At 36.3% G+C, this 23,794-nt stretch overlaps 1 protein-coding gene across 7 annotated transcripts in view; it reads right to left on the bottom strand.

The window, feature by feature from the left end:
* Positions 1 to 23,794, bottom strand: part of PDE4D (phosphodiesterase 4D) — a 313,664-nt gene that overhangs the window by 117,560 nt on the left and 172,310 nt on the right. The window contains exon 1 of one of the 7 annotated variants that reach the window (XM_040089577.2): positions 7,254 to 7,548. The exons of 5 other annotated variants lie outside the window; for them this stretch is intronic. In XM_040089577.2, the coding sequence (XP_039945511.1) occupies positions 7,254 to 7,318 (65 nt within the window). In that variant the 5' untranslated portion in view covers positions 7,319 to 7,548. Of the gene's footprint in view, positions 1 to 4,704; positions 4,724 to 7,253; positions 7,549 to 23,794 lie in introns of those variants that run through there. One more of the 7 variants, XM_040089582.2, reaches the window with a different exon arrangement.

Below are 23,794 nucleotides of genomic sequence, written 5' to 3'. Positions count from 1 at the left end.
AATGAGGTCAGATGAACAAATCTGTTTCTGCCATTTAGCTTCTGAAAGTGTTCTGTCTTTTTATAAAATTTAGATCTGAAAAGCTTTCATTATTTTTGGTGAAAGAAAAAATATTTAAAGATCATATAATATCATATTATGCACCTATCTAAGTCATGAATGCCCCATCTTCACAGTATCAGTAAGGTACCAAATAAAGAAGTGCTAAAATCTACTTCTAGTTGTGCAGTGTGAGCTAAGAAACATGCTCTAGTGCATATTAGTCTGGATTAGAAACCACCATAGCTGAAACCTGATGGGAATCACAATAATGAGATTAAGTAATTTGTGCTGTCATTGGAATGATGACATCACTTCTTAACGATTTCATGGCTGTGAATTGACCTCACTTTGACTGCAAGGTTCTTCCAATGTTATATTTAGCCTAAGTAGTTGGTTTATTCTTGCTGTTGTGTTCTAATACTTCCTATTCCATATTGGGCTTCCCTTATTTTATGTGAATATTCCCCTTATATTATAAGATTATAGTAAAACTACTAAATATTAAAGCATGCATTAACATAAGCTAAGTTAATTTCATCAGAAAGAATCTGGCTATATATGCACACTGCAGGTGTCCACATACAAGTTAGACTTTGTGTATATGTATTAATTTATCTTGAGAGGTGCTTAGGCTGATAAAATCAGTGACATCCAGAGTACCTCTTCTTCTGAGGCAGATATCTAAAATATGTCACAGACATGTCACACCCTGAGAGCAAGTATTTCTCACCACCAAGAGGTTACTAGATCAGGTAGAATAAAAAACTGTCTAGGTGAGCTGAATCCCACCTGTTATGCCTTACACCATAACTGTGTTTCTCAGAATACAAGGTAGGAAAAAAAATACCCTTGAATGAGGAATTAAATGCAAACCACTGGTTCAGACATGGTGTAATGGAAGGCAAGGGAGAAGACTTCCATCATGATATCTGAACATTGATCCAGCTTGGGACTAACTTCTATCCTCAATTGAACAAGCTGTAAATGGGCTTTTGGTCATTCAGGCAGAGCTACCAAGTGAAATCCCCTTGAAACTTGCTGCCATCTCCCTTATTTTACCCTAGAGACAGACTCCAAAGTACCACATCTTCACTGAGCCTCATGGCTGTTGAATTTGAGCAGAGCTTTGTCCACAAGCTGGTAACATGCAAGATGTGCTCAAGGAGAAGGTGTGAGAAGTGTGCTGTAAAGACAAGATTATATTTTCAGCAAAACTGAAAAATTGTTAGTACGCTCAAGTGAGTGTCAGAGGACTAAGTTGTGGGATTGTGTGCAGTGGAGAAAGAATTTTACATGAGTTTATCTAGATGTAGCTTGAAAGAAAGTATCTCAGAGGGATTGCCTTTCTCTTCAGGAATCACACTTCACAATTTGTTCTCTTTGGCATGATTTGCAATGTTTGTTTGTTTAATAAAACCACACTTGTTATTTCAAGACAGGACTTCCTATCACATTAATGTTAAAGTAACTGGATTTTATGTTGACAAGTCTAATACTTCTGCTCTAAAAAAATACAGAGATGGGAACACGCCACAAAAAAAAAAAAAAAAAAAAAAAAAAAAAAGAGGCTAAAAAAACCCTCAGTAAAAATTATTAAAATCACTAGCTCTACTTGAAATGGCAATCAAAAAAGCTAAGAGCATACTGGACATCCACAAAGTTGCTGAGAAAAAAAGAAGCTATAATTTTACCACTGTGTGAGAACTTTGGTGTGCTCACATCTTGGGTAATGCCTGTTCTCTGGTCTTTGAATTTCAAGGACACAGTTGTCTTTGAGAAAATACAATGACTGGGAGCTAAAATGATCAAGGGATTGGTCAGTAGCCTGTTAAGAAAAGTACAAAATTACATCTTTTCCATTTCTACAAGAAAAGGCTGAGGAGGTTATAACTGAATATTACAGAATCATGAAGCTGTTGAATCAGTGAATGCAGACTCTTTCATTAAATGCTGCAATGACAGAACTAATTTTAAAGCCCAGTAAAGAAAGTGGCTTTCCTACACAGGCAGAAAGGTTGTCAGAAGTCTCTAGGGGGAGACAGTTTATTGACAAATTCAGAAAAGAGATCAGGAAAATCTGTAGGAAAACAGAGATGTAAATGATCTGCAAAAGAGAAGGCCAGGGTGAACCCTGTAACATCCCTAATACAACAACACTAAATGCTGGGCAGCATGATGGACTGCAGAAACTGGACAGGGACTCAGGTGTTCCTGTTGCTACAGGTGTTAACAGAATACTAGGTTAGGAGAACTATCCACCAGGCCCATTAGGAAATGTCTTATTCTGTTAGAAAATAATTGATAATTTCAAAATCCACCACTAATTTGTTGATAAAACTGCATTTTTTTTCCCGTTCATTTTGTAAAAATAACACTTTTTAACATATCACATTCTGGAAAATAGCATCACACTCACTGTGCAGATTTCCTCACTAGCACTGAACAATAAATAATAGCCTATATTATCTTACACATATACCACCTTGAATTTGTATGGTTGTCCAGATTTAAGGCCCAGACTGCTTACAAAAGCCTATTTTTCTTAATGAAGTCACCTATGAAGTCCATCAAAGTCAGATGTCATGTAGGAGAGGCTATCTATAGCTTGTAGGCTTTACTCAACATTCAAAAATTCCCCAATATTACATATGATACTTGTACTTCAATCCCTGTCTATGAGTTTGGATGGTGTGTAGCTTGCATTGAACTTTCCCAGTGCACCTTATTCAATACCTTCAACTACTAAAAGAGCAATTGGATATTTTGTGAGGTTCCCAACTCTCTTTCGTTTAAGAGAAGTTTTGTAAGATATGGTAACAAGGGACAAACAATATCACCAACAATGCCTCACACAATCATAATACTGGAGAGGAAAAAAAATTCACCCAACACAGAAACAAAAAAAACCTTGACCCTTTAGCAACCAAGTGATATGAATGTTGTTGATATTGTCCACAGTTGCATTTACCTATGTTTATATTCTCTGCCCTGTAGACAATGATTCCTTCAAGGAATACCATGGTTTTGGTGTTGATCTCACCAGCACACGGATTCCCACTCTGGAACTCAGCAGCTAACTTTAAATATGGGTCTGCTAATAATAACCAAATGTATATGACTCATTCAGTGTCATTTATTAAATATATTCATCATCCTTGTAATGGCAATAGGCTTGCTATCACCAAGGGATTAACCAAAGAACTGAAATGTTTTGGGATGGCCAGTTCCTAAGCAGTATGATGTGGCCACAGCTTCCTCTTGTCAGACAGGGCTACCAAAAGACTGGGTCACATTTATTGCAGAGTTCTATTTCACATTATCTTTAAGTCAGGAAACCAGTGCGGCTACCTGAGGTCAGCACAGCTGAATGTCAGGTCATTCATTTGTTCTAGCTCTTCTGTCCCAGAAACAATGCTATTCACTGATGTCAAGCCACAAGAATTTTATAGTCTCCATTCGACAAAATTTTATTTATCATTCCTCTTGTGATCCACACATGAAGGGTCAGAAAAAGTCCATACAAGAGATCAGTTTTGTCCCGCTTATCTATAAATATGTCCTAGACTGAGAAATCCATATTTGGCAACATCTTTCAGTAATTTCCAATATACTGAACTTCATCATATTGCAGACAAGCAATATTACTCACTTCTAGAGCTAAGTAAGAACAGATGCATTGTTTAACTTAATACCACAGACTGAATTGTTGAAGACCTCTGCTCTCTGGGTCACTAGACACGCTGTGCCCTTTTTAGGTCCATCAACCTTAAGTTCCAAAACCCAGAAAAGCCCGAACTGGCTAATGTTACAAAAACAAAATGCCAAGTAACCCAGTAATGCCAACTCACAAAGTAAACAGGTAACTATCTCTAGTCACATCATGCAGAAAGAATCGTTGAAAAAAGCTGACGATACTCCAGAGGCTTATAGCTCTTTTGGCCAGTTACATGTATCATGTAGAACAAAGGCAGTTCTAAAATCTGATCAGCTGCACCATTTCCAGCAGGTAGGTTCTGTCCAACAACCTAGACTGCTTGCTTGACTTGCCATCAAGCAAATGTTCTCAACTTCTCATTTAAACTTACAAAATTTTAATTCAGTTCTTCCAAATAGATTTTTTAATGCATGTAAGATTTCATTACAAAAGGAAAAAAATCAACAGAAATATGACATTTTAAGTGGAACACCACTGCTTAACTGTTCAGAGTCAAATAGTAAAAGAAATGTAATCTTATTCTCATTTGGCTGTCTCAGCTAAAGTTTCACTTACAGTGATTTCCTTACTTCCTTATTATTTCTTCTCTGGGATAAAAAGACACATCACCTGTCTCTAGTTGAATAGTCTGCACAGTCATGTATCCCCTCTAGATTACTCTCCAGAAGATTTATGATATAAAACCATACTTCACAATCACACCCTGAACTGAGGAATGAGTGGGAGAATTGAGCAGCATTAATATTACAGAAAATAACCCTTATGCAAGTCACTTTCTTGTTCTGTATAAATACCAACAATCTGCTTTTACTGCACTCATCATAACATTGGGATAAATTTTCCAAGGCACATTGGAAAGAGGTTTGCCTACAGATCCTACCATCACACTATACAGCAACCATCCCCAACCCAAGCAGCTTAAAAGCATAAGCACAGCCTGGGCTCACCTGCACCTGCTCAAAGTCAGCTGAGGTACGCATCACAGCACCACCAGTGGAGGTACTCTTTGATTGCTTTCTGATATTGATACTGAAAAGAATATCATGCTTTTACCACACATATGCTTTTATACTGAACTGACTGTATCTTTTGGACAAAGAGGGAGTCTGATTTCAGGGCAGCAAGAGCAGACATTTCTCTGTCTTATCTTTATGCCTCTTCTGTACTTTCAATGGCCTCTGTGTGTTGGGTGCCTGGTTTCTGATCCCCACAGGAACTTTATCCACCTGAAAAATGGTAGAGGAAATCCTGGGATCACTTTTTCTCAAACATTTGCAAGAAGGGTGTCCATATTTTAAAACATTCCTGTCACTCAAGTCCCCGTGTTCTTGAGACCCATCTTCTCCTTCCCCTGAGACACTCCTGCTCCTCTTACATAGAGTAGGATCACTATCAACACATTCAGAAAGGAGAATTATGCTCTTCCTGTCTTCTGGCCTGAATACCTACCAGTGCTTCTGATTTAACTCTGATTTAATTTGCCCCTAAGCACTAATATTGTGGCAAGAATATAGTGTTGCCAGTCTCCCCTAGAGACGGTGCCGACAGGAAGGTGCCGACCCACAGGTATATACCCTCAGATTCAGGCAATAATGCACACAAAGTGAAGTCCAGCAGACCGTTCGGAAACTGGTCCGTCTCAGGCCCACCCTGAAGGTTGCTGGCTGGGCAGTGTGGGCAGGGGGGGCCGGCCTCAGGTGCCACCTCCCCGGAGGCAGCCAGGAGCTGAGCTCGGCATGGGCAGCCAGCAGCTCCCTCCCATCCTCTTTTATCTCTGCACTCCGTTTTCCCTCTGGTCGGGACAGGGCCTGCCTGGCTTTGCTCCACACCGCCAGAGAACAGCATGTACCCTCTCCAGCAGCCTTCAAGTGTCTCCCTGAGAGCCACCTCTGAGCTCAGGTCGTGTTCCCAAACAGCAGGGTAGCAGAGGACTCCCGGTTTACAACCAGCAGAACAGGTATTCTCGGATATCAGATTAGCGCTATAACTAAAGGCAACAGCAACAAAAGGGAGGCAGAAAGGTATTTTAGACAGAATACTCGGCATTCAAATTAGCTTGCAACTATCAGTTACAAGGATTTTTCTTTTAAACTATTTTTTTTCCTTTGAGAATTAATGGAAGCAGTTACCAACCGGGGGGGGGGGGGGGGGGGGGGGAAGCAGACTTAATCGGAGGTACTGATTTATTTGCACAGTTGTACGTAATAGCTAAGGTATGTATGTTTTAGCTCACTTCCTTGGAGACACCCTGCAGAGTGTAGCACACTAGCAATATTTAGTTTATCAACATGGTACTGCATTTTAATAAAGACATAGAGACGCTACTTACTGCATTTATTTCAGCAGAACTCTGCCTTAGCACTTTCTGAGAGCAGCTAGGACTACTCTTTAGGTTGACTAGTGTACTTGTTTAATTTTCTTTTACTACAAAATGGTTTCAGTAAAAAATAACTGGAAGAAATTACTAACCGCTTTAACAGTAATACTGACATGGCTTTAACTCAGAGCCAAAACTATTTGAAACATAAAGGTTTTATAAGGCTAATATTCAATTAACTGGATGTCTTTCCTCACAAAGAACTGTATTTAGTTACTACTCTATCTTTCAGTAACACATCAGCCATTTATATATTAAAATATTTATATCAAAAAGCTGTATTTTAAAAGACATTTTTATACATGCAAAATATAGATCTGAACAATTAGTCTATCATGTGTTTATTAAATTTACAGTGGTTTTATTAAGAGAGAAGAATAAACTGTGGGACACATTAAAAGAGTGGAATAAATGGAATTTATTTCTCATACTTAATAGAAAGATGTCCTGTCAGCGCCTATAAAGTTCTAAAAAGCATAAAGTGATGCTTAAAAAGCAAAAAGAAAATAAATATTCAAAAGAAAAAGCTTTGCTGATTAATAACTGTAAAAATCTGCAAGAAAAACAGATTAATATTACAGACTACTTCCACTCCTCTAAGCCCCAGAGAGCAGCACAACACAGCACCGTTCTACACATGCTGCAACAAAGTCTGCTGCTTCCCAGGACACATCTCTACCAGTCAGTCTATTTATGTAGCAAAATTACATATAAGCATCCCAAAATAGCTCACACAAATTATAACTTCATTTTACTCTCCAGCCTCCACAAATGCACATTTTTTGTTATGATTTCTCCTACTGAAGTAAGTCTACTGAAGATTTTTAGAAGTTATCTAACTGTAAGGAATGAACCTGACTGCTGAATGGGTAAAATCTGCGTAATGTGTTACAAAAAGTAGGAAAGGGTTCTCTTTTTAAAAACCATATACACTGTATATTACAACAAAAAGCTACAAGATTTTGCTTCTTACTAATAATTGTGCAACTCAACAGCTGAACATCTTCAACAACCATGCAAAATCTATCAAATAAAAATTAATGCCTGTGACTTTCTTGGGACATATCTCTGTGTCATAATAGGAAGGAGAGCCTGAAAGAAACAAACGAACCACATTACCACATTGCGTCGGCAGTCCTTAAGGAGCTGGTAGATCGGGATCTTGGCTTCATAACAATGCTCATTTTGAAAAATTCCTTCAGTATTACTAGCAGTCAGACATCAGTTTTCCTTAAAATCTCATTTTCAAAATAATCCATTTCAACGTATTTTTTAAAATCCTCTGCTTTTTAGCACCCTCCAAATCCCTCTTGTGTAAAAATCCAGGCTGTGGAGGAAGAATTCTAACGTGCTGCTACTCCTTCCTTTTTCATGCTGAGTTTACTCTAGCACTGTGCTGCTCGGAAATGACAGTGCTTTTCTCTTCTGTCTTGTTCCCTGGGAGGAACTAGTCTATTTTGAACCTATTCTCCCTTCAGGTCACATGAGAATGAAGGCAGCTGAAAAGAGTCCCTATCTCTTTCTTGCAGTTTGATAACAACAGGTTTAAAGGTCAATAACTCAAAAAAAAAAAAAAAAAAAAAAAAAAAAAAAAAGAAGAAATACTTCTGGATAATAAATGAAAGGAAAGGATGAATGTAAGTTACAGTAGCATTTCTGAACTTGCAGAGAAATTCCACTTACAGACATGTTAGATAAATTACTCTCTGTGGAGTAAAGAAAGGAAAAAAGATTTTTTTCATTACGAATCACTAAAACCCTTGCCCAGAAATGTAATTCTTCCCTTTCTCTTTCTTCTAACACTTGCTTTTATACTGTGAATAAGTGCTATTGTCTAACTTCACAAACCAGAAAGTATTCCCTGTCTGAAAGACATTCAGAACACTTTGGGGAAGTTAAGTAAAAATTAAATTCCTTATTGACTGTTAAAGTCAAACACACATACAGATAGCAATTGTTATTAATCACTTAAGGACAAAATACCTTAATTGAAGAACTATAACATGACATCCTTTCTGCTGTACTGCCTATATCTTTTCCCGTTACAATAATTACATTAACAGTTTATGCTTTACAAAAAACCCCGTTGCACTTATAATTTCTAGACAAAAAATTATCATAAAAGCTTTGAGAATTAATTCTTATGTTGATATATTTTTCAATTTCAACATTAAAAGAGGTGGAAATGCAGAAAAAAAACAGAGGGGTTATATTGTTGAATTTATAAATTTTTGAAAATACTCTGAACTGTTTTAGAATTTATTCTAAACCAAAAGAACAAATTTATTGCTAAACAAGTGTTTATGTGCTTAATAGCCATTCCTTTACAGTCTCTCTAAGTGTTGCAGTACGTTATTTTGAGTGGTAGTGCCTCTAGGTTAATAACGAAAACAAGCACTGAAGATTGCATGTATAAAATTTATATAGACTTGGCAAATAGAAGAAAGATATGATAAATAGATTATGCATCAAAAGATCAAAAAATTAATCAAATTGGAATGAGTGTAAGGCTCTCAACAATCTTTGCACTTTATTTTATAACAGTACCATAAAATGCATTACCAGCTGCACTGTATATCACCAGGAAAGATCCTAACTGCCCTGGAGGCTTTTGCCAGTGATCTGCATATGAAGTGTTCCACAATAGCAGAAGGAATGTCAATAATGTTTCTTGCTCTGCATTCTGTTCTTCATGTTTTCCATGTTTTCTGGGACTTATCACCCGAATATCACGCAGTGATTGGCAAAGGACCTTTTGTAGGGGGTCCTACGGAATCATGAAAGTTAGCTTCAACCAATGGAAAAGGCATCTGTGGTAAATTTAGCTCCAAGGGTCATACAGTCATAGGACCTTTGGTAACAGTTGGGTCTGTCACTGTGCAGGTCACACATCTGTAGAAGTGCACATAAATCAGGCACCATGTTGTGAAGATTTTTATTCCTTTAAATGGATGGAATAGGTCATGGGAAAAAGAAGTCAGGTAAAATAGAGATCCTTGACTGTTATAGAATACGTGGCCATTTTAAAGCTGTGGTGCTTTTTAAAACTTTTTCTTGATTATTTATTATTTATAAATATAATCATTAATCCAATTTTATGTAAGAAAAAATTAGGCAAAACAGATCTTTTGACTAAGTTTTCTGCAATATCATGATGAAATGGAATAGTCAAAGAGTATTTCTGCTTTTTCACAAAGTAAATATCTCAGGATGGTCTGTTTTCAACAGTGCATCAGACAAGACGCTGCCTCTTACATGTAGTTACTAGAAATATAACCAGAAATATTTAGGCATATTTAGATACTAAGCACTACTATACAATATAAATACACTCTAGTTGCAGGTACTCAAATATTTGAGTCACTGTTTTTCAATGGCAATTCAGAAAAAAGTTCTCATTTGGTCACAGTTCTCCATCTCATTAACCAGATACCAACACCCACTGTGAACCTGCTTTCTTTGTTGGTCTTCATCCTCAGATCTTTAGAAATAAATTGTTCTCCAAGTACCTACTAATTTCAACTATTATGAAATACATATTAACCAACCATGCTTCAAGCAGCCAAATTGAGACAGTCTTCAGGGAGAAACTTTAAAATCATAGGCTTCCCACAAAAAAAGGAGTCTACCAGGAGGAAGTAGAGCTTACAGTCCTCTAGGGAATGTTTGTTTTATCTGAAATTCATCAGTTGACTTTGTCAAAGTTAAACAAAGGAGTCTCTTAATATTTGTCATGAGAAAGGCCAACCTTTTTCTAGAGAGGTTTCTAGAGAGCCCATTAGAATAATTTTGGCAGTCAATGATAGCTTAAAATTCATACATAAAATCTGTCATGCTACAGTTAACATCAAGGGGAGATTTGTCTACGTTTTACTTAAAGATAGGAACATGCTTGTCCACTGTGCTCATAGAAGATGGTGTAGCATTTATTTTTGTATTCAGCACAGGGTCAAATAATAAAAACTCTCAATTTGTCATAATTTGAGGAATTAAGAGAAAAAAACAATTAAGGAAAATTAAGAGAATAAATTGAGAAATGGTCAATGGTTAAATTGCTGGTTTGTAAAAAAACAAACACACACACACACAAAAACCAAAAACAAAACCAAAAAACCCTAACAAACCCCTATTTTTTCACTTTTTGAATACTTTTATTTTTTACAGTCTTTTTTTTTAAGTGTAAGGAAAAAAGATGCAGAAATTAAACACCATTAAATGAAAAGTGTGGTGGATTCTGCTCACTTTGAGCACACTTAACATCTTAGTTACTTATCTTCAAATAAGTAACTAATTGAATTAAATCAGTGTTCCAGTGCAAAGAATTGAATATTAAAATGAATTGCCAAAAGCATGGCTGAGGGAATGAGGTACAGGACTGACTGTTCTGTTCCATGCTTGGGAACATCTTTGTCTTGAGGTTATGGAAAACTTGCTTAAACATCCCAAGTTTTGTCTTCCTAGTTTGTGAAACAGGGATAACCCACAAAATGCTGCTTGAAAAGCACTTGACATCCAGTGATGAAAAAAGCCCCTGTGGTAGGTGCCAGGTTATTATTGCTGCTCTGTGCAAGCTGAAGAAATGGATTCACAACCTCAAGTCTTCAGACATAAATAATGACTGGGCTCTTAAGAGTGTCATTTGGAATACACACAGCCAAATGAAAGGTATAAAACAATCTGCTGCCTTTTGATATGCAATCTTAGTTTCACTCTAGGTCTTTTTTCAAGTTAGATAACAAAAATATCTTTAAAAACTTGGAGCTGGGCTCATTCACTCAGGACTATCCCTGTCATTTCTTAGTTACTGTTGCGTCTGGTCTTCCTCGCAGTTTGTATCTTTGCTTTCCTCTTATATACTTTCCAGTTTACACATTTATATGAAACATAGTTTTTAATAAATAAAGAATATGCATTTCAACTTGAAATCAACCTTTCCAGTCTGCTGGAGCACACATTCTACTGTAGGAAACTTTTTTTTTTTTTTCCCCCCCACAAACTAAGCACCACACTGGTTAGTTTAGTGAAACTCTTGAGTTGCACTGTTCATTCTAGTTCATCCACAGAACTAGATTATCCTCTTATTGTCCTGTACTGCACAACAAGCTGAAGGACAGAAAAGATTAACAAAATGTTCTTATATTATCTGCATGAGTGAGTCTGAGAACTAGTAATGCAGGTGTAGGTTCAGGAGATGTATCTTAAAAAAAAAATAAATTATTAAGTCAGAGAAATGGAGGAACAAATTTTTTGACCCAGCTGCATTTTTTGTCACTGCTTAACATAGCAAGTGATTTTAGAAACATTTTTTATAGAGTTAGAAATCCATGAAACTAAACTTTGCTATTCATGTCTAGGTAATAGCATACTCCCTTTTGACTGGGGTTCTTTAGCAAAGAGGAAAAAGTTACACATAACTGCATAAGTAAGACAACTAAAAAAGCGTAATGATAACTAGAAGGTAGAATTCATTAGAATGAAAAAAAGCAAACCAAAGGGCACAGCAGAAACGTGATGTATGCCACTGGTGTTTCCTCTCTGTATCCACTTACATCTAGCTGCCTGGAATGAGCTACCCAACTTATAAATAAATATGGTTTATTAGCTCAGTGCTTGCAGTGTAAACAAAGTCACTGTGTGCTCTACAAAGGCCTTACACAGAATCAAATGTGCAAAACTCCTCATGGACGACATGGCAGAGAGGGTCTTCTGTAAGAGTGCTCAATTCTAGTATGATGCCTTGTCCAAAGCTGCTCAGTCTCGGTTTCCTTTGAAGCTGCCCGGTGCTGCTGCCTGAGCTGTACCATGAGAAGTAAAGAGGTACGTGTCACAGAGAGGCCTTACAGCACCTTCCTCCCTTACAAAGCAAAGTCTCGATAGATGTCAGGCTGAAAACGTGTCCTTCTGCCTTTAATCCTGCCTACTTTTAATTTGATTTAATCAGTTATGCAATTAGAGGGTAGCAGCCTCAGTACTGACTATTGCTGGTCCACACAGATTCCATTGCAGAAATAGAAACAGAACCTGTGCAAATCTTCATTGCTAGAAATTCAAAAAGAAAATAAATAGACCTAATTTTTAGGAGTAGGAGAATTTTTTTTTTTTTTTTTTAATATATAAACATTACATTCTAGGCAAACAGTGCCATCAGCTATGCTGTGGTCTATGGTTACATTTGTCATTAAGGCTGGAATAAATTATGTCTGCTATTGTTGCATTAACATTGTATACCAGCAAACAGCCAAAAATTAAATACTACCCTACTGGAAGACTTTGGACTTCAGCTGAGCTAAGGCTGCCTAGTGTGTCAGGCTGTTTTTTTAGTGTTTTTTTTTTTTTTTTTTTAATAAACTAAAAAATTTCCCCAGATTTAACCATGGGTATATCTCTCTATATATGTGAACACATAAACATATAAAAAGACAGGTTTCATTATGAGAACATAGTCTTTTTGTCAGATCTAAATGGGCTTGCTGCAGTCATACAGCACTCATTACAAGGTTAAAGGAAAAATCTATCAATGTTTCCATCAGACTTTCTGTTTTTGAACTATTTGCTCCACACGAACTCAGACTACAATTTCTTAGCTAAATAGTTGCTCAAAAATAAACATTGACAGCTCATTCTAAACTCAGTAGGGAGTTAAGCAGTAACTATGGTTTCCAAGAGTAATATGCCAGCTTTTCAAGGCTAAAAAAGAAGGAGACTAACTTTTTTTTTTTTTTTTTTTTTTTTTTTTTTTTTTTTTTTTTCCCCTGATGAAGCAATGGCTCCCAGGAAAAGCAAGAGAGAGTTGTGTTCCTTTTACAAAAATTTCATAATTAGGGCTGGTCCTGGAAAAAGTTACTTCGAGTGTCAGGCTTACTATCTGAGAATCATTATATTTTGTAAGACATGCCCTCTTTCATCATCATCTTGTTCAGAAAAATGGGGTAGTGTGAGATTAACAAGAGAAGGCTGGAAGACTCTTTGGAATACCACCATTCCAGGACTATGTATGTATTTCAAGAGTGCACACAGACCACTGCTTCAAGCAAAAAAAACTTGTATATGCTACCTGAAAATTAGTACTTAAATTTTAAGTATGTTAGCGGGTCTTATATAGAAAACCTTTTTTTTTTTTTTTTTTTCTTTTTCTTTTTCTTTTTCTTTTTTTTCCCAATTCTGTCTGGCCTAAAACAGAAATCAAACATTTAGAGAAAGGCTGCTCAGCACAGGCACACAAACTCAAAAATGAATGTTTTCTGTAAGATTTTGTCTTTTCTGAAAACAATCAACTTTTACTGCCAGAAAGTCAACCTGAAAGAAAATCTGAGGTGAGGTAACCACATTAGTGAAACAGAGGTAACCACATTAGTGAAACAGAAGAGCTCTCTACGAAAGAGTAGGGTGGATTTCTCCATGTCCTTCACTGGAAACTTGGCATCCACAGGTATGGGACCATGACCTGAATGACTCAGACATGGATAAGACTCTTGTTTGGTACAATGACATCATTCATACCTCTAAGTCCTTCAGAAAAATGTCAGGAACTAAAATTAAATCTAAATTATTCATTATGTTGCACAGCCTTTCTTGAAGAGGAAGTATACATCTATGACACTTGTGTTTGAAAAATCCACTTGAATTTGTATAAAATTTGCTACTCATATTTCACTTCTGTTTGTTTTTGAGGTATGGAAAACTCCAAAGATTTCATCTGGGTTATATGAGGTAAAAAAATAATAAAAAAAAACCTCAGACATTTTACATGAACACTCAAAAACATAAAATGTGTTTGATTTTTAGCAAAACTGTCAAAATTAAAACTGTAATTAAAGGGAAAAAACTATGTATTTAAAAAAAGTTGTAAGTTACTGGAGAGTTTCTATGAGAACAAATGAAGGTTACACTGAGAGTGCATTACTGGTCATGAATTATTCACTGAGTTAAACAAGGCACACTAAGAAAGGAGTTTTCTCACTAGCCTAGAGCTGCCAGAGGATTGGTTGCTCATTTAAACTGGTCAGCTAGGCTCCTGCTAGAGACAGCTCTGATAGGCACTTCCTGGGGTAGTCTGTTTCCATGATTCAGACATCTATTTTAAGACAGACAAAACTGCTCCTCTCAGCTGTCTGTCTTTGTGGACTATGGCTTCCTGCCTATTTTTATTAGAAACTTAGGTTCTGGGCAATTCAAGATGTATTTGATAAATCCTGTGGTACCAGGATAAAACCTATATGCTTATATAACATGGGGATTGCAGACTTTTTGCCTCTCTACTCTGTGACTTGTAGTAGTTGAACTGAATGTAAATAGAACTAATTTTTTTCCTTTTATAGAAATGTAAACTTGACATATTACCACATTTGGCCACACATCTTTTCATATTGGGATTGTGTGAGAGATGAACAATGCCAAGACACCACTGCCCCATCCCACATTTAATGCAGCAAAAAACAAAAACAAAAACAAAACCAAAACCCCAACCAAACAACAACAACAAAACATTAATGCCTACCACTGAACACTCATGTAAGACCTACTTTCCTGAATATTCAGACACCTGGAGGGAGAGATACAGCACGTTTTGATATTCATTGATTCTAAATTTCTTCTCAGTTTAAGACTAATTTATTACATCTATCTGAACTCTTTATTCCATATTTGTATGTTTGAATTTCCCTTTATTAAACAATGTACCAGGCACAAGAAAACCATGTTTTACTATAAATCCCAAAGAAACCCTCAGCAACACTGGCTGTAAATATCACCAGAGAAGACAGTAGCCAGAAATGTCATGTTCTTGTGGAAATGTAAATTGCCTACATTGGATGCAAGTATTTCAGTATTGCCAGTCCATTGCCATGGACAATGTGCATCTTTCCTCTTTACCCTTTTATAAGTAGGAGATACTTTGTGTGTCATCAAACATATCACAGCTTAGTTTATTGTATGGATAGCCACAGGGGAATGTTTATATGTAGACATCAACATACTTCCTCAGTAATTCTGAGACTAGTACATTTTTATTCGATACCTAACTAGTGTATCACATACTCTAATGGTAGCCTTCTAATATGGAAAAGCAATCTATTTGATTTTCTTGATGGTCTCCTTCAGTGGAGATTAGCAAAGCTATCTCTGTTTTTAACACTGAATTCAATCCAGCTAACTTCATTCTAGATATATGCTGCTATGTTAAATGCAGAAAGAGAGAATCTCTAACTAAAATAAGACAAAAATCATCAAATCTTCCACTTTCTTTTTTTAGTTAAAAGTGTTTATTAAAAGTGTTTAGTTTAAAGTGTTTTCTTTTTTTAGTTAAATAGTGTTCATCAAACTTACAACATAGTTCCTTAAAAAAAAAAAAAAATCATAGAAACATAGAATGGCTTAGGTCAGAAGGGATCTTAAATATCACTTAGTTCCAACCCCTCTGCCATTGGCAGGGACACCTTCCACTGGCCCAGGCTGCTCTGAGCCGCATCAAACCTAGCCATTAACAAAACCAGGAAAAGGGCATTCAAAACCCTGAGCAATCTGTTCTGGTGCCTCTCTACCGTCTGAATAAATAATTTCTTTCTAATATTTAATCTATCTTCTTTTTTTTTTTTTTTTTTTTTTTTTTTAATTCCTAAAACAATTCTCTCCTCCTCTGTCACTATCTGCCTCTGTTAAAAGCTTTTCTCCTTCATTTTTCTAAGTCAGTTTAACTATTAGAAGGCTGAAATGTGATCTTCCTGGAACCTTCTCCTCCTCAGGCTCAACAACCCCAACACTCTCAGCCTCTCTTCATAGAAAAGGAGCACCAGCCTGCTCATTATCTCTGTGGCCCCCTCTGGAATTGCTGCAATAGGTCCTTCCTCTGCCAGGGCCCCCAGATCTGGATGCAGCACTGCACTCACCAGAGCAGAGCAGAGGGACAGGCAGAATCCCCCTCCTCTCTCTGCTGGCCACTCTACTTTGGATACAGCCCAGAACGCGTTTGGCTTTCTGGGCTGACAGGGTACATTGCTGGGTCGTGTCCCGCTTTTCACACATGAGAACATCCAAGCCCTTCTCGGCAGGGCTGCTCTCAGTAAGTTCTCTCAGTTCTGCGTATTCACATCTGGGACTGCTCCGAGTGTGGTGCAGCACCTTGCACTCGGATTTTTTTAGCATCCTTAGCTTCTCCTGGTCTCAGTTTCCAAGTTTATCCAGGTGCCCCTGGATGGCATCCCATCTTTCTGTAGTGTCACCTGCACTACTCAGCTTCCTGTCACCTGTGAATGTACTGAGAGTGCACTTGGTCCCAGTGCCTCTGTCACTGACAAAGATACTGAAGAGCCCAAGTCTCAGGAGAGCCCTGAGGGACACCACTCATCACTGGCCTCCATCTGGGCACAGAGCCATTGACTGCAACCCTCTGGCTGCATCCATCTCACCCTTTCCTTAGTTTATCCTTAAAATCCAACTCCAGATCTCCAGTTTGGAGGTTATGATTCCATGTGGAACTGTGTTTACAGCTTTCAGAAGCCCAGGCAGATTACGCCAGTTGGTCTTCCCTTTTTGAGCATTGCAGTCACTCCATCACAGGAGGGCCCAAAGTTTGGTCAGGCCCACTTTGTCCTTAGTGAAGCCACGGCTATGCAAGCATTGCTAAAGGCAACTACTGACATTAAATGTTGGCTGCAATAATATATTCTTTTAATTTACATGCCCATATGCATGTATTTAATAACTTTTAATTTAACCAACATTCCAAATACACTGGCAGGTTCACAAATCACAGCAAGATGCACATTACTGTCTCTGGAATATGAAGTTGTAAAACACTGGAATTTATTTTTGCTGTTTAAGCAATTTTGTACATGCAAATAAAGTATGTCTTGCAAAGTCAATCCAGCTGATCATCATCCAGATAAAGTGACATTTAAGAAGAGAGAAACTGGCAGAGGCTTTTTCCCCTTTTGTTTCTATCTGTTGTGTTCTGTTACTCTGGACAAGAACACAAATAAATTATTCACTTTTGCCTTTTACGACTTAAAAAAAGTCTTGGCATCTAAAACCTTTCTCAGTTAGGAAGCCCTTTTTGCAAAGACAAGGGTGAGCTACTAAGCTGCTTTGCCTAAAACATTCTCAATCTAATACATATTGCACTGACTGCAGGAGAAAAAACTAGGATTTCTTCAATGTTTATTTTAAACTGTTTATAACAGTGTTGATAAATTTTATAATGTTATGGATATTTGGAGCTTAGTTTCCCATCTCTTTTCTCCAAAGTCTTCCAAACAGTGCATTGGAAGTTCTAGTTTGCATCTGCACCGTGCTTTTCTGCGGTCCTTCCACTCTGTTGCTTACTTTCTTTATGACCAGATGGCTCAAAAAAGTCTTAATTTTAGAGAAAATTCTGTGCAGAAATTTTTATTCCAAAAATGCTTACACAGAACCACTTATAGTGACCACTAATTCTAGCAATATTCTTTCTCAGAAAGGCATCTAAGGAAAATAAAGATTCAAAAAATTTTCTAATAATTAATAAATTTTCAACTACTTAGAGCAACAGAAAAGTATTATTTTAACTCAAGTAAATGAGAAAAGCCCATTTGAAAACCATGTCTGCTAGAAGTACAATTACATTTTTCAGCTTTGCAGTTCATGAAAGGTTCATGTCCTCTTGTCTGAGGATATACATAGGGTTTATTTTAATATAGAGCCTCTTCCCAGTTCCAGCAAATGAAGCAGTAGAATCTGTGGCTGAGTTTCCAGCTGCAAACATGTGCCAGGCTGCACATCACTGGAGGCTCAGAGATCTCAGGGAAGAGCTCTTAGGAACACAAGGTGCCTTCAGATCAACTCATTCACAGACTTGATACGAATGACTACAAATTTCTGAAATATAGACCTGTAGGTATTTGTACTTAACTTCTAAAATACTAAGGATGTTGGAGATGGATTGGTATTGTTTTCAAAATAGAACAGGCTAAGTTCTGCCCTTCTAAGGTTTGAATAAAGGTATTCAAATATGTAGATACTGACAATTAAACCTGTAGTGAGAGTTCAAATATGCTAATGTTCTAAGTCCTTAATCAATGAAAGACATTTATAGAGATGCCAGATTTATAGAAAAACATGACTCTCAAAAAGTGATTTGATGGTACTAGAATAAAACAAACCTATGGGAAAGGAAGACAGAGCAAAAGAGCACTCAAGAGGAAAGAAACACTGAAAAGGGAACAAATAACAGATCTGTGGAGAACAAAAAGAAAGAAACAGCATCTATAGAACAGAAGGTGACCAGTGGGACAGTAAGAAAAATATAAGATTGAAAATAAGAATGAGTCTGTGATTCTCTTAATTTTACTGTCCAGCAAAATGGCAACTTTCAATTCCCTGTCTTGTCCTTTGCATGTCACATTGAGGGATGAGATACAACAAAGCTCATCTTGTTTTTGACCTTCCTCCATTGCTTCAGAGAGATGATTCTATGTTGCAGAACTTGTTTATTTTGTTTCACATGGTTCCTCGGATGATATCCAGTGCAGGGGATAAAGTATACTACAGTAATGAGAATCTGGGGATTTTTTTTAAAAAAAAAAAAAAAAAAAAAAAAAAAAAAAAAAAAAAAAAAAAAAAAAAACTTTGGAAATGAATCACATTCTTAATAGAAGAAAAAAATCTACATGAAAAACCTCATTTTGTGGGTCTAAGACTTTTGTCTTTAAGCTCTGTCAAATCCTTCTGGCTTGGCTTTGCTTTGTTTTTTGGAGAACACCATCTTAAACAGGACACCTTCAACTCTGTAAGCCCCTTATGGCTAAGGGGTTTTTGGAGCATAAGAGAAAAAACAAAAAAAAAAAAAAAAGGAAAGGAAAAAAAAAATGGAGCTTAAAAATAATATGAGTAATTTCCCTGACAAAAAGTTCTCTTCAACTATCATCAGCAAACAAAATCCTAATGAAGACAACCCACTGAACATCAGAATAGTCAAATCACTTTTCTAAACGATCTTTAGGGCTCTTCTACAATACAGTCATCCTTTCATCATTTATGTATCCTGGGAACATGAAACTTATTTAATCTTTTGTCTCATGCAGTATTTAATGAAATTAATAACTTAATTTTTTCTCTGCTGTAGAGATTTATCCACAGATATACGGAAGTGATAGAACTTCAGTAATTCCAGTTTGCAGTGTAAATATGAATCTCTGGTTTAAATATGCATATGCAATGCAGCACCACATTCAAAGTTATCCCACTTCAGCTCTTTTGAGAGAGGTCCTTTTGATAAAGTGGAGCAGATACAATGGAGTGACAGAACCTGTTGGTCTTCCCTTGGTAGGTATATCAGTCAAAAAATAATTTTTCCCTAAAGTAGAAAGAATGACACATATTGGAAAAGAAGTACTACTAATACTATCACTGCTACAGAAAAAGTAACATTAAAACAATAATTTCCAATAATACTTGACTTGCTTTTCTTCAGGCTTCAGATCCCACTTCTGCCCCTATGGTTTGTTTCCTTATTCATGTCTGAAATCAGTCTGAGATCTTTCAGGCTCAGTTGATGGGCCATTATTCCTGAACAAGTAAGCCTTGCTACAGCAAACATGGCTATTAAGTACACAAAGTGGTATTTAACTGCTCAGTATATTTAGTTTACATGACAGATTTTAGGTACACACACTGATTTTTACTCTGTTACAATTGATTTATAAATTGAAGTTGATGATTGCTACTAACACTTTCCTGCCTCATTTTGCATTGTCATTTCAGCAAAGTCTAACTCTAACTACTCAGCAGACTAATGGCTTATTTGCAATATTAGAGGAAAAAAAAAAAAGCAGCACAGCAATAATATATCATGACTTTTTTAGATTCAGTTTGCAGAAAGACTAAGATAGAAGCCTCACTAAACAAATGGCCCCTTATGTTTAAAAACCCAAATCATATAACTATCAAGAACAAAATATAAAATAAATAATAGAGAATGAACAAAAGCATCTGCAAGTTTTGTAACCAGGTTTGTATTTTAATGAACAACTGGAGACCTTCTTTACATCTCATGGCTGTATATTTTCATGTATTCCACTGTCACTTCCATCCCTCAATATATAAAAGTTACAAACGCAACTATACTGAACTATCTATAGTCAAGTATTATAATTTGAATTTTGTACTAAATGATTCCATAAATCTGTTGCAGTCCATAAGTTTCTTGGTTTAAATTGACTTGGATTATTAATCCTGATATGTCACTTTCCTGACAATCATCTCAGCAAGATAGGTTCACTTCAGTTAACTGCATTTCCTACGGCTCTTGGAAAACATTTGTCCCTGTAAATTTACTGGTATAAGTAGCAAAAGCTGAACTACCTTAGAATTTTTTTCCCTGACCACTATTTTATGCTTTTTTACTATTTTATATATTTAAAAAATCTCACAAAACATGCAAATCTCAAAGCTGAACCAAATGAAATAGACGTCAAAGAGCCAGTCTTGAAATTGCTATTCATGTACTTTTGTATAACACACCAGAGACCCTAACTGCAGCGTGCTACAGAGCATTCTTCATGAATTTGAGTGCATATCAAATTACAGGCAAAATGTATGTTTGTTTCTATAGAGCATGTATCTTCTGTTTAATAAGTTCAGGAATATTCAACATTGATCAACAACTTAAGAGTTTCAGTGTACTGTCTATTTAAACTGGGCCTCCAATTTTTTTGTTTTTGAGGGGAGAAAAATTGCAAGTCCTGTTTCAAACTAAAAATGGAAGAACAACAGCAAAAACTCTTGACTTCCTTATCAGCAAACACTAACACCTTGTACAATTTCAAAATTATTAAATGTAAAATTTCAAGGTGATGTTTTACTCAAACTAAATTTTACACCACTGACTGATTCACTTGACAGCAGTTCTAAGTGGGAGTAGCTGAAGCAGTACTGTTTTACTGTCTGTTACTCCCAAGTGTGCAGACCTATGGAGACACATGGAGAAGGATTGTCGTTTTGGCCCTGTGAGCTGATATTCTAGGAAATTTCAGTGCCTGCAGGCCACCTGGGTGGCCTGGATAGTACAGCAAGTAAGTTTGTAAATTAAATTTCCAGCAACATTGCTTAAATGGTATTTCCTTCATTATAAAATTCTTTAGAGAACTTTTAAGTTTTTGTCATATTTTTTGTGAAATTTAATTGACAAAGGTATCAACAGGTACCTTGCAAATTCAGAATATCTGCTAACAAGAATCAGAAGCAAAATTTTTATAGTGATAATAAATTCACCATGGTAGAGTAGGTTCCAAAAATAAATCAAACAAATACCTCTGCAATTACAGTGGCTGTGAAAGATACAGAACTGATAAAAAATTATGTAAAATTTTATGAAAATTGTTTGAGGCTGGAAACAGGAAATTTCTGTGTGCTAGCACCACTGGCCTGCCATGTTTGTCTATGCTAGGGTTTTGCCATAAAATTTCACCTTGAAAATGGTAATGAAGTTTTTATATGACTCCAACTGACATCTGCAACCAGGTTCTACTTGTTACTGGCAATCTGGGATGGCTCTGACCTATTTCTGGACATTACACATATTACTAGTTGTTTATTAGATAAATACTTGCAATCAGTTAATTTACATTACTGGAAGGGGAATCCGTATTCTCTTCTCTTGATCTCAGTAAGGTGTAACCAAGAAGGTGGCTCACCAGGGTAGACTGTCACCTCCAGGAACTCCAGTTTCTAAGGAGCTCCAAATATTGTTTTGCTGTAGATGGACATTACAGATCAAAAGGCTCTAGGCATCTGGGAAACAATTTCAGCTCTTCAAAACAGAGAAATGAAAAATTTGACCTGCAGCAGTCTGAAGCAGTTTTTGCTACTGAATGAACAGAGGTCTTACTGTGATACCCTCTCTTTCATTGCATACTATTCCCCCCTTAATAGTTCTTTTCTCCTTCCCACTCTTCGCTCTATAGTTTCCTGTCATGTTGTCAAATAAAACTTTTATATCAAATATATAGAAGTTAATTTTTTGACTCCTCTGAATTTTCTGCAGTTAACCATTTCTTAATTTGCAACTCTGAATTCACAGGTAATGGTATGGTAAACCTGTTATTTGTGGATGAAAAATAATATGAGATTGTTTCAAATTTTAACCTAAAATTGTGCTGACAAAGCCTAAGGAAATCACCAGATTATTAGAAATACAGAAAATATAGACAACAATTTCTCTATCTTCCTATATGAATTATATATGATATATGATTTTTTCCACAGATATCATATCAACCAAGTGTTAATCTACCTGTAAATGAAATGATTTAATTTCTGTAAATGAAATCATTGTGTTAGTGGATATCCTTATAGACAAGAAACAGATAGCTACAGCAGGAAATTTGTTAGCTAGAAATAAATTCTCAAAACATGACAGAAATTCTGCAATCAATCAACAGGATAACAACTATCATTAAAAAAAAAAAAAAAGGTTATACATAAAAATATTAAATACTGATGAACTAAAGATGAAAAAATTATTGAAGAAAAAAATTCCATTCCTTAAGCGTTTAGAACCACAATGTCTTTTTAACATTACATTCATACTTTACTTTCCTAGAAGACATGGTATAAATGCAAAAAATACTGCTGCTGCCCAAAGTTAGGATAAGCACCGTAGGACTTCAAGTGCAGATGCCCAAGAACACTTTATATTGTTACAACTAAGAGTTTTACATTGTTTTACATTACCATAACTTGTAAAGCAGCTATTTTGAAGCAACTTTGTAAACCCAAAAACCTGGCATGAGCGAGCTCATGTCTTGCTGAAACAATATGTACTTGGAAGCAGTTTTATCCTTTTATAGTAACAGAGTGTATGGCATTTAATGGCGAATTAAATGTTCCAGGATTAAATAAATATTTAATTGCACCACAAGGAAATGTTATCTAAACCATTTAGAAGCATCATATGAGAAAATATTTACAATAAATTTCTAATATAATCCATTTATTTCTCTTTATCAAAGTTAAGTACCTCATGAACTGCAGATCAGTTCGTTGGTTCTACATTGCAATAAATCATTTTCATTTCATCTTCTGACTACTTTTTATCCTTCTTCATTTAAACTAACATGAGCTATTGTAAACCATAATCAGAACAACATATTACTTCAAAATAAATAGTCCAAATTATAAAAGATCTTGGCCAAAGACCAATTGTTTCTTTGAAAAGAACACAAATCCAGAAAATCTTTCTCTTAGTGGAAAGAGCAAGCCCAGCATTTCCAGGACTGTCTGCTCCTTTCCCTACTTCCTAAAACAGCTGCATTTAGACAGCTGGGAAAACTGCATCTTGAAAGAATGTCAGGGAAGAAGAAGCTGGTGAGTTTAGCATGACAACATTAGTCTGGGTGAATTCCTTATACTGCTGCCTAACGGCTCTCTACTTTGAACCCCAGAAGAAAAAGCAGGGCATCAGAATGACCACTCTGGGTCACACATCCACTCTATGCCACACATCTACTCTGTGCAGTGAAAACTAGAATTTTATTACTAAATTTTTTCTGGGTGTGGATGTCAAAGTCACACTATCCTGCCTTGCTACCCTCTGAAATGATATTTCCAGTCCCACAAACTAAGTATTTTCCTTAAAGTTTATAGAATCCAGGGTTTAGATGAAAATCTCAACTGCATATTAAGAAAGA

Source organism: Hirundo rustica, chromosome Z (assembly GCF_015227805.2).
Source record: "Hirundo rustica isolate bHirRus1 chromosome Z, bHirRus1.pri.v3, whole genome shotgun sequence".
Classification (NCBI taxonomy): Eukaryota; Metazoa; Chordata; class Aves; order Passeriformes; family Hirundinidae; genus Hirundo; species Hirundo rustica.
Note: the sequence above shows the minus strand (reverse complement) of the source record. Positions and strands in the feature narration are given on the sequence as shown.